This window comes from Cibotium barometz, chromosome 58 (assembly GCF_041138505.1).
Source record: "Cibotium barometz isolate CiBa-2024 chromosome 58, ASM4113850v1, whole genome shotgun sequence".
In the NCBI taxonomy this organism is placed as follows: Eukaryota; Viridiplantae; Streptophyta; class Polypodiopsida; order Cyatheales; family Cibotiaceae; genus Cibotium; species Cibotium barometz.
This window is the reverse complement of record NC_141103.1, coordinates 25,081,117-25,093,739: the sequence shown is the minus strand read 5'-3', so window position 1 is coordinate 25,093,739 and position 12,623 is coordinate 25,081,117. Positions and strand designations below refer to the sequence as shown.

Sequence of the window (12,623 nt, the reverse complement as noted above, 5' to 3'; positions counted from 1 at the left end):
AACTAGGTTTCCTTTTGATTGGTTGGTTGCACCACTTCACTTGACATTGAGTGATCAATTGGATTATGCTTCAGAGATGTGCTTCTATGCTTCTACTATATGCTACCTACAAAATGTAGAATTTCCTCTTCTCCTACTTAGGATCAAAGAGGAGAGATATGGCAAGCTATGGTGCTCTAATACCAAATTGTGAAATTGGGGTTGCTCCTCTCTCTCTCTCTCTCTCTCTCTCTCTCTCTCTAAATGAGCAAGAAGACATGATAGCGAGAAAGGATAGACCATATAGAAGCTTATTCCATTATTTCATTAGAGAGTACACACGATTTTATTTTGATGTAGATTGGGATTGTATCCCTTAATATATGTGAATATCCCTTGACGTCTCTATGCCCCATGTACCTCTTCACATCTCTTGAATTCACATTGTCTTAACCTTAGTCCTCATCAAGGCCTTACAATTTAGACCATTATAATTGATAATCATTACTAGGTAAAATTATATTTTAGACCATTATAATTGATAATCATTACTAGGCAAAATTTGCATTACACACACTTTATCACACTACTTTCAAGAACACTTAAATCTGTCAATGATGTAGGAAACCAAAAACAATCTCTTTGATTTTCTTTTAAATTTCAAATATTCCCTTAGTGTCATATGATAAAGCTAAAGAAAATACTGATTTTCGGGACAAATTTGCAAACTCTTTTACCTCTTACCCCTTCATAAACGTTTTTGCCTCTTACCTGTTACCCTTCATAAACTCTTTTACCTCTAATTTACCCTTCATAAATGTATCTAAACTAAATAAAATCTAAAAAAAACTCTTTAGGGTGTGTAGGCTTACGATCTCTAACAGAGTCTTAGATGTGCGCACCAAACCGTTGTCATGCAAAGTAAAATGTGTTGAAAAAAGTATAGTAACACATGATATATGATAAAAAATTAGCAATGATACATAACACCACATATCTATGTTATATAATGTGATTGATCAAATAAAAAGATAATATACAAAACATATGATATGGGATCAAAAAATAGTAAGAGTACATGATATGGGATCAAAAATTAGTAAGAATATATAGTACATAATGTGATTGTCAGAGCAAATAGAAAGATAATGTGATTTAAATAACGCAACTAATTCCTAGTTGATGAGAGGACTCCTCTCAGGGCCCCATATGCCCTTTTTACAAACACCACACACCACACACACCCACAGAAAACATTACAAGATAGTATCATTTGGAGTAGCGAACGGGGTTTGAACCCATAACCTCGGGCACATCAATCAAACACCTTAATGGCTACAACAAACCTTGGGCACAAGTCAAAACACTATGTATACAGATGGTCGAAATTAGAAGATCATAAGAGGCAACACATTACTCATGCCATATGGAGTACTCGTGGATGAAGACGTGTAATAGGTATTGCCAGAAGAGGCTTTGCACGGGCCACGACTGTGCCTGACTTCTCAGACATGTCCACACTCCCGCCAGTCATGAGCTTCCAATCAAAGCAGTGTACAAGATTTGAAATCGTGAGCTCCACTATGGGCAAAGCTAAGGGCATGCCAGGGCAACTACGCCTTCCTGCTCCAAAAGGCAATAGCTCAAAGTGCTGCCCTCGCACATCAACCATGGTATTATTCAAGAATCTATCAGGTATGAAGGTGTGTGGATCTTGCCAAACACATGGGTCTCTTCCTATTGCCCATACATTTACTAGCAATCGTGTATCTTTGGGTATGGTAAATCCTCCCACTTTGCAAGCTTCTGTTGACATGTGTGGTATCAAAAGGGGAAGGGGAGTGTGCAAGCGTAGTGTTTCCTTCACCACAGCCTTCATGTAGGGTAGGTTGTGTAAATCGGATTCCTCCACCAAGCGTTGGGTTCCCACCACACTATCTATCTCAGCACGAACCTTTTCGAGAGTTTGTGGATTCACCAAGAGTTCTGACATTGCCCAATCCACAGTAACAGAGGATGTGTCGATACCGCCAGCAAGAAGCTCCTGTAATTAACACAACATCAACAAGTAAGTCCATCTTGTATATGTAATAATATACCCAAAGTACGTATATGTAATAATCTACCCAAAGTTGCATGAAGGCCATAGATGCATTTGTAAAGAGGAAGCTAGCCGGGCATGCAAGAAGAAGTTCCTCAAGCTAATGTTTGTAAAGAGGAAGCTAGGGGCATGCAAGAAGAAGTTGCTCAAGCCAATGAGGTGATAGCTCAAGTGGTGAAGGTGTTTGCCTAAACCCTAAACCCTTCTTGGTGCTTCCTTGGTGGCATGGCCTACCGGTAAATAATTAAACGCATATGGGCGGTGGAAAATCAATAACTACGAGAGGATCTTGGGCCTAAGGCCAGTCGAAAAAAGAAGATGAGTTCCTCAAATGGAGAACATGCACCTACCACGTTGTGATGTTGCCGTACACTATGATGCTCGAGAGTGGCATTGAGGTTAGGTTTTTTTAAACGACAAAAATTGCCTACTACTAATAATTCGCAAAAAAGCAATTACCAACAACCAGTGCTTAAATTTGAAGCCCGTTTTGGGCTTCAATGGCTGTGCAGGGCTTCAAATGAAGCCCTGCAATATTCTAAAGGCTTCAACCATGAAGCCCAATTTTTCATGCAAGGCTTCAAATTGAAGCCCTCCTAAATCACCAAGGCTTCAAAAAAATATAGTATATAAATTATAATATATATATTATATAGTATATATATATAATACAGTGCAAATATATATCTTTACATATACACACACATATATATATATTTATAGTATTATAGTATTATAGTATATATAGTATTATAGTATATATATTATAGTGTTATAGTTTAGATATCTTATAAAATTTTTATATAAAGGTAACTTAGTACTATATTAGAAGTTATATATTATAGTGTAGATATAGTACAGATTTTTTTTATATGGAGACTACTGTGAGAGAGAGTGAGAGAGAGAGAGATTATGAATCCCAAAATTTTGTATAAGGTTGCAATTTGAAGCCCATTTGTGGACTCCAAAGCTTCATTTTTTTTTCCATGAAGCCTTACATTAGGCATCAAATTTAAGGCCTGCCAACAACACGGTTTTGATGTCTACTCGCCGCAACGACTTTGAGGACAACAAAATGTCTAGGAAGTCTTGTGGACCACTATCTGCAGCCTGCACGGTGCAGTTCTGACGTTGGCGCAGCAACCCCTCTAAGAGAATATCAGCGAGCCGGTGCAGCTCGTCCATGCTGCGCTTCAACTTGCCATCTAGGAATCCTAGGAAAGGTATAACATCACCAATGACAGGCCTTTGGAACAAAACAGTAGCTTCATGGATGAGATCTTTCAAGGCTCTGCCCAGCTCAGCGTTGGCGACATCGGACAAGCTCTTGCTAACGAGGATGCGGCATATGATGTTCTCTATCATATTCTCTACACACTGTGTGAGATTCAAAGGGGTCGACGCATGCCCGTGCTTTGCGAGCTGCTGCATGAGAACATTTACCTCTTGGGTTCTGATAGGCTCGAACTGGCGAATCCTAGCGACAGTGAAGAGCTCCAGGCTACAGAGCTTTCTCATTGCTCTCCAGTGGGGGCCATATGGGCCCAAGGAGAGTGCTGTGTCCTGGCCATACTCCAAGCGCCGCGAGATTTCCAAAGGCGGCCGGCTTGCAAAGGTTCTGTCGTGGGTGCGGAGAAACTCTTTGGCGAGTGCTGAACTAGACACAACTACGGCATGCATGGAACCCAATCTAAGGTGGAAAAGAGGGCCATACTTGTGTTGGGCAAGGCGGGCGAGTGAGCGGTGAGGAAGCTCCCCCGCCAAAAGCAGTAGGTTTCCGATGATGGGCAAAGGGAAGGGTCCCGGAGGGAGCTGCCTATGGGAGACAACACTACGAACACCAATATAGGATAGCAATAATACCACCACTATCATCACAATTGGCATGGCACTCGATGCCCATGTATCCTCCATGCTACGAGTTCAGCTTAATCTATGGCCTGCTGCCTACACAGACTAGAGCTCGCAGTCTCTTGTGTTGTCGACTACATCAGTAAGCCATGTCCACTTTTTATGCCTGCCCCGAGTGAGTCTCCTCAAATCTTATCCCGAGACACGACTCGGCCCGTTATAAGTTCACCTCCAAGGTAACCTCGTTTCAAGATGCGAGACGCGACCAACGAACCGAAACGTAAGTGAGGCTTAATTTTCAGTGCATGCCTTTATCGACACTCAATACACAACTTGACTTTATTTATTACAAGTAACCAAAAGAGTACAATCTTGCCTCTATTCAGCACACTATGCCAGACAACCAGTTCTAGCTTGCACATGTTTCAAATCGAAAGGCTAACCACTCATAAAGCTCATAAATACAAGCTATATTGATAGCTATGCTTGCTAGAACGTTTTTTTTCATTTTTGTGTTTTGCTTCTTCTTTTTTGTGTGTGTGTGTGTGTATGTCTAAAGAGTTCCTACCATATGAACAACTTTACAATCAATAGAAATAGATTCAGTCCACATGGACACTCAACATGCAAAATTATGTAAATGTCCTTACAATCTTAAGAAAAGAAAGATATAAATACACAAAGACTATGACTTACCAAAAGGTTATGATAGTGTGTCTGTACAAGCACTGACATGACCACATGTTGGCTTGCACATATTCCAAATCAAAAGTGGAAACCACTCTTCATAAGACTCATAAATACAAAGCTATTTTAATAGCTATGCTTTTTTGCCAAACAATTCTTACCATAAAAAACTCAACAATCCTCAATGTAATATCCATAGATTCAATACTCAAGGATTTACATTTGCTTTGCCTTGGCTTTGAATAGTTGTCTCTTCAAAAGCCACTTGAAACCTATGTTCTTATTGATTGAGAGAGATAACCATGCTACCCACAAAAGGAATGCAAATAGAATAATTACCGCATTTGAGAAATTGGAAAAATCCCAAGACTTTGGAAATTTTCTTTTCCATCTACTTTTTGGTGTGTCTTACGCATACAAACTCAAAAGTTGTGGGAGAAAGTGCATTTAGAATCTACTCTTTAAGCTCTTTCCAATGATATGTCAAATGAGGGGGTCTTGACAAAAGCTTAAAAGTGTCCACCATGGTCTCCTTTTTACAATCTTGCAAAATGGGAATTGGGATTTTTTCAAATTCTCTAATATGTTCTTAATAAGCATTTTCTTATGTTAATATTAACTGGTTTCTTCTATTACTTAGTTGAACGTAAAAAATGATCCTATCGAATTACGGACAATAATAACTATAAAAGGCCATATATAAGATGAGAAAAAAGACTCACCATTACTCTTCTGAAAAGCCTCCAACAACCTCTTCAAAACTTTGGTAAACCAGAGATAAGTAATCTTCCCAAAGATCTAGAAGTATACACGTGGTAAGTTTGGTCAAGTTATAATCAATAACACTATACTTAAAAAAAAGTAAATTAAATAAACACAAGTCTATTCACTCCAATAAGAATTTAAACATAAAAAAATGAATACCAAATATGGTCCATAAGTGAATAATCATCATAAAGATATTCACATTAAAGACAAGACTTGCACGTTAAAATAAGCTTAAAATTGCTTTCGAAGTTATTCAATCGTTGTGCTTTAATAGTAGAGAGAGAAGAGTTTCTTATTAAGATTCCACATATTAAATAAATAAAAATATAAGTATGCATTTTCAGGATTTAGCTTCAAGCCAAATGTTATAATTTTCCATAAAGGTATCCAAAGCTATCTTCCTCAAAATTGTATAGGTATTTGTAATAATATAGAAAAAGACGTTGATAACTTCAAAGTAGTCTTGCAAAATCAAGTAAGGGGTGTGAAAATTCAAATACATAAGCACACTAATTTTCACTGGACAAGTACATTATCTTAATAATGTAATTTATTAAAAACAACACCAATTTACAGAACCATAAGCATACTTTAAATTCATAAGCATACTAATTTACACTAGATAATTAAATTATCTTAATAATGTAATTTATTAGAAACAACATTCAAAATGGTATAGTAGACATATTATGAACTCTATATATCATCAAGATGCTAAAGCCTTGATTACTATCACTATATAAAAGAGGCCATCGTTATACGTAAGCATGCGATAAAACATAACATATTACTACAACACAATGGAGGGTTAGCCAAGAAACAATGATGGGTTTATTATCGGGTGTGCCACTCCGAGCTATCTACCTAGCTAAAGTCACGACATTAGTCAGGCCATTATCCGGTCCAATAGCTAGGCTATATCTTGTCCAGTAGAGCTAGGATAGTAGCCAACTAGTAGCTGGGTCAGTAGCCCACTGTTTTTTAAAAAACCAGAGAGCAAAAATAAGGGTTTGTTTTTTCCTTTAATGTTTTTTTTCACAAGCTTTCTTTTTCCTGTGAGGACAAGGTCAATCTTGATGATTTGATTGGGGTGAGTTAAAAGAGCTAGGTCAATCCTGATGATTTGATTGGGGTGAGTTAAAAGAGCTAGGTCAATCCTGATGATCTGATTGGGGTGAGTTAAGAGAGCTAGGTGGAGTTTAGAAAGATAGTGACAAAGGAGTAAGGTGATTTGAATGACACAATAATTCCAAATAAAGGAAGAAAGACCATATATTATCAAAGCGAGGAATATGAGATCATTAAACAAATCCATAGTTGCTTGTATATGAGTAGAAGTACATGTATTAGATGCCTCATAGCTCCTTATTGGCGGTTCATTATCAAACCATGTCTTGAATTAGATCCATACATGCGAAGGAGTCACAAGAAACTTTTAAGCATTCTCTATATAGGGAAAAAAAGATAATTTCCTAGCTACAAATGAACATAACTAGTAAAAGTGCAAACTAGAGAAAATAGAACACTAGTCTTACTAGATAGCCTAACTAGGAAATCTGTTTGATACAGGGAATTTTTCCTATAATGTGGGAAAACACAATATAGGAAAAATTCCCTATATCAAGTGTATTTCCTAGTTAGGCTATCTAGTAAATGTTCTATTTTCTCTATTTTATACTTTTCCTAGTTATCTTCATTTGTACTTTTTTTCCCTATATAGAGAATGTTCTCTAGTGAAAATTACCTATATGGAGATCTAAGCTACCTATACTCCTCTTAGTTTATACTTTTCCTATATATGGTTTATCATTTAAAAATACCTATAAGTATATTTATAATAATTATTTTAAAAAGCTTCCCTCCTTGTAGACTTCACATATATTTCTCAGCCCTTGTTTGTGGTGCCATTGAATCACTAGGGCAGATTGAATGTTTGTCATTGAATCACTAGGGCAGATTGAATGTTTGCCTCCTTCATGCCTAAACTTTTGTTTGCGAGAGAAATGATACTCTAATGTAGAGGAGGATCCCTCTTAAACCTATACCAAATAGATTCAATCTACACCAAGTCCTCTCATGCGTATTAATCTACACCACATAGACTCAAAAAAACATGATAAAATTATGCATGGTAATATAATCCTTGGTATGGTAATGATATGCTACATTTAAGATGACAGCAATGGAGTTCAAATATAACAAATGGAGAGCCAAAAGAGACATATCTTTCCTCCCCGCCTCCTTGGGAGTCTTCCCCTATGCTCTCCTCCTCCTCCTCTACCTCTCTCTGGCTACAGAAACTACCACTTTCAAGCCCAAAGACTCCTACCGAATCGCCGACGGTGCCTCCAGCAGCAACCTCACAGACTCCCATAATTTACATTTTCTTTGCCTTGGATTTGGACAGTTGTCTCTTTAGATGCCACTTGAAATCGATATTGTTATTGATTGAGCGATAATCTTGCTACCCACAGAATAAGCATTTTCATACATTTATATTAGCTAGTTTACTCTTCTAATAATTAGTTGAAATCGATATTGTTATTGATTGAGCGATAATCTTGCTACCCACAGGATAAGCATTTTCATACATTTATATTAGCTGTTTACTCTTCTAATAATTAGTTGAACATAAAAAATGATCATATCAGATTACCCACAATAATAACTATAAAAAGCCATATATAAGATGAGAAATTTAAACATAAAAAAATGAATACCAAATATGGTCCATAACTTAATAATCCTCATAAAGGTATTTGCATTAGAGACAAGAATTGCACATAATATAAGCTTAAAACTACTTTCGAGGTTATTCAATCTTTGCACTTTAATAATAGAGAGAGAAGAGTTTATTATTAATATTCCACATATTAGGATAGTAAAATAAATAAATATGTAAGTATGCATTCTCTAGGATTTAGCTTTTTCCATAGAGGTATCCAAAGCTATCCTCCTTGAAAGTGTATAGATATTTGTAATAATTAGAAAAAGACTTTAAGAACTTTCAAGTAGTCTTGCAAAATCAAGTAAAGGATGTGAAAATTTTAAATACATAAGCATACTAATTTCCATTGGATAGTAGATTATCTTGACAATGTAATTTATTAAAAACAACACCAATTTACATAACCGTAAGCATACTTTAAATACATAAGCATATTAATTTACACTAGAAAATTAAATTATCTTAATAATGTAGTTTATTAGAGACAACACCATGCATCCTATTAAAAATGGTATAGTAGACATACACTACAACACATCAGGAGCGTAGTAGCATTTTTGGAAAGAAAATATCGGGGATTTTCAAGATACTTCACTGCTTCGCAGCGCTTTTTTCTTCGCTGCTAAGGCAGCGCTTCTTTCGCTGCTCACCAGTGCAATATCATTGCCCAGCAAAATGAAAAAGCACTGCTCACAGTAACTTCTATAGCGGTGACGAAAAAGCGCTGCTCACAGTAACTTCTATAGCGGCGAAAAAACGCTGCTATACTTTAAAAATATCCCGCTTCTTTTGCCGCCGCGTAGTTTTATCTTTTGAATATAATAAACTTGTACTCTGAGTTTTTTTTGCAGGTTTTGTCTTTTCTATCACTTCTACCTCTCCTAAACTCTATAAATTGAGGCATTGGCCTAATGAGAATTTGTTGGTTTTTTATTATCCATGCCTACTATAAGCTATCAGTTAATTGCTCACTAATCATGTCTTAATTATCATCTAATCTCTTTGTTAATGATGTTGATTCTAGCATTTGATCCACCATAGCTCATCACATTGCTGTAATTTTAACATGGTGTCAGAGCCTAGCCTAGAATCCATCAAGTTTATGAGCCCATTATCTAACTAATTAGGATTAGTAGATGATTAAGAAATAATCACTTTTTTAGTTATTTTCAAGTAGCCCACTGTACCCCCAGCCAGTGGTGGAGGGGCTTGATCTCCCTCAAGGAGCAACATTAGGGCAAGCCCTTCTAGGCATGCATAGCTAGCCTCCCCACTGTCCAGCCAAGAAAATCGCGCAGCAAGTTGCCCTCTCTACAGTTCACGTTCTACGCGATTCTACAGGCGCATTATTTTTGAAGAGAATTTTCTATTTCTGCTCCTCTAGATCAAATTGTTCTAGTTTCTCTTGGCCCTAGGGGTTTTCAAGGTTGCTCTACAAGCTAGTGAAGTCAGAATTTGATTTGATCAAGTCCATAGTGAGATCCAAACTCTTCATCAAATGTGCAGGTGACTTTGGTAAAATAGAGATTAAGCATTCAATGTTTGGTCAAATCTTGTGTTTCTTGGCTTAATCCTCTACTAGACTAATTGCTATTGATCGCCTTGAAAGGATTTGAGCTCATTTGAACTCTAAGGTCTCAGATCTGGGCTCCCCGCATACTCTGTTTTTTACACACAAAATAGAGGATTAATTTACTAATCAATGATTAATCAATGCTAATCACTATATTTTGGTACAATTGAGGGTTCAAATTAACCATTAGGTATCTGATACAGATCCCTATAACTTCATATTGCAATTGGGAGATGGTTTGATACTCTAACCATTCCGTACAAATTGGTTACCCTTGATTTAATGTAATTTTTGGTAATTTTATGCTGATAAATCTATGTTGTAATCATCTCCTAAACACCAAATTGAGTTGTAAAAGGGTAGAAACTACCCTTGAATCTTGAAATTGGATCAAGAGGTAAGACCCCCTTCAAATTATCATGAGTACGACACAAGAAATAGCCAAATTTAATGGGGAGCAGTTTTACGCATGGCAGACAAAAACCATGTATCTGCTCATGAGGAAAAATTTATGAGGGCTAGTTGAGGGAAGAGATGAATGCCCAGAGGTGAGAGGGAAAAATGAGTGGAAGAGCAAGAATGAAAAAGCATTGGGACTTATCGCACTTAGTTTAAATGATGAAATCATTCATCACATCACTGGGATACAATGGGCAAAAGATGCATGGGATGAACTCAATAAATTATTTGGCACACAAGCTAAAAATTCAAAGATAAATCTGTTAATGCAATTCTACAAATTGGATATGAAGGAAAGTGAACCTTTAATCACACACTTGAACAGATATAAAAGCATTAAGCAACAATTGGCAACTATGGCAAAAAGATAGAAGATGATGAGGCACTAGCAGAGCTTCTGAAGAGTGTGGGCAAAGGTGAATATGAAAACATTCTAGCAACACTAAATAATGTACCTGAATTGAAGCTACACAAGATAGAAGGGGCTCTACTAGAGCAAGAGAGCAGAGGCAAAGAGAAGAAATGGCTTGACTCAAGAGCAGGAGAAGAAAAAGCATTCTTCACCCGAGGAGGATTCTCTCGAGGATGAGGACGAGGGAGAGGCAGAGTAGGAGGAAGGACCTTCACTTTTCCCACAACTGTGGAAAGCCACGACACATGGCAAGAGACTGCTACAGCAAACCCAGTGGAGAAGGAACGACATCGGCAAACTTCATGGAGACTCCTAAGGAAGTGGAGTCGGATCATCTTTTCTGAGAGAGAGAGAGAGAGAGAGAGAGAGAGAGAGAGAAGAACCCAATGTAACCTGCCCCAACAGAGTAAAACCACTTCTGAGCCATTGATGATGTAGGCCATGTGGTAGATGTATGTATGACCACTTTAGTCAAGGTCACGGGCACTTGTAGTAGCCTTGCACACATAGAGAGAGAGAGTGTCAAGGACTATGAGTTTAGGGACTTGAGGCACTGGTAGTGGACTATCAAGTAAGAGGGAAACTTGGTATAGGGTCCAGGTGTGCTAGGATTATTCACTTGAGGGGAGGTGTTGAAATATACAAATGAATAGGGTGTGTGCGGGAACAAGCCCTTGGCTAGAGGCTGTAAAAGAGAATCTGTAAATGTGAGAGAACCTATGAAAAGGTGAGAAGAATCTACTAGGAGAGAATAAAGGGTAGCATGAGGAGATTTAGGAGGTGTGGAGATATTCTCAGAGAGGTGGAGAGAATCAAGCAAAAGAGGTGGAGTGAATCAAGGAGAAATTAGTGGGATTGGATGCTTGGATGTAAACTCTTATACTTTAGATGCCACTTGAAATCGATATTGTTATTGATTGAGCGATAATCTTGCTACGAGTTAAGCTTAATCTATGGCCTGCTGCCTACACAGACTAGAGCTCGCAGTCTCTTGTGTTGTCGACTACATCAGTAAGCCATGTCCACTTTTTATGCCTGCCCCGAGTGAGTCTCCTCAAATCTTATCCCGAGACACGACTCGGCCCGTAATAGCTACCAGGCTGAGACACGACCAACGAGCCGAAACGTAAGTAACGTATCATTCACTTTATCAGCACACAGCCCGAGGAAAAAAAACACATATTTTTCTACTAATTTAAAGTGATGCTTGATTTTCAGTGCATGCCTTTATGGAGTCAATACACAAACTTGACTTTATTTATTACAGGTAACCAAAAGATCACAGTATTGTCTCATTATGCAGACAACCAGTTACCACGTGATAGCTTGCAGAGGTTTCAAATCAAAAGTCTAACCACTCTTAAAGCTCATAAATACAAGATATATTAATAGCTATGCTTGCTAAAATGTTTTTTTCATTTTTTTGTGTGTGTGTCTAAAGAGTTCCTACCATATGAACCACTCTTAAAGCTCATAAATACTAGATATATTAATAGCTATGCTTGCTAAAATGTTTTTTTCATTTTTTTTTGTGTATGTCTAAAGAGTTCCTACCATATGAACCACTCCACAATCCTTAAAACAATAGAAATAGATTTAGTCCACATCTACACTCAACACTACTAGAGGTTTAGGGCATACCGACGTTAGAATACCGACGCAAATGTCGAACGTCGGTATGCCCGTCGTAATCTTGGAGGTGAAAAGTCGGGCGAGCAATTTTCAAAATTTCATATATCGATGCGCATACCGACGCCTATATCGACGCGTATATCGAGGCGTATACCGATGCGTATACCGAGGCGTATACCGACGCTCATAAGTTTTTTATAGCCGAGAACCTATTGTTCTCGGTTTTGCGCGGCGTCGAGTTGCATCCAGAGAAGGTATGCGTCCGTCCATCTCCTTCAAGCTTTCCTCATTTTACATTCAACCCACTCTTGTTGTTGTTGTGTGTTTTTCTCCTCTTCTCCTTCTCCACTTTAACTTATCCTCTTGCTTTTACTAATATGCTTTTGCTTTTGCTTTTTAGGATATAGGGCGTTTAGGGTTTTGTGTTATTTTT

At 37.6% G+C, this 12,623-nt stretch overlaps 1 protein-coding gene across 1 annotated transcript; it reads right to left on the bottom strand.

Annotated features, from left to right (window-relative positions):
- Positions 1 to 1,068: 1,068 nt before the first annotated feature.
- LOC147606068 (cytochrome P450 71AU50-like) lies at positions 1,069 to 4,007 on the bottom strand. Its single transcript, XM_086792409.1, has 2 exons — positions 3,524 to 4,007; positions 1,069 to 2,023 (listed from the first exon to the last, which is right to left on the bottom strand). The coding sequence occupies exons 1-2, from the start codon at positions 3,992 to 3,994 to the stop codon at positions 1,397 to 1,399; spliced, it is 1,098 nt and encodes a 365-aa protein (XP_086648535.1). The 5' UTR covers positions 3,995 to 4,007; the 3' UTR covers positions 1,069 to 1,396.
- Between the last annotated feature and the right edge of the window lie 8,616 nt (positions 4,008 to 12,623).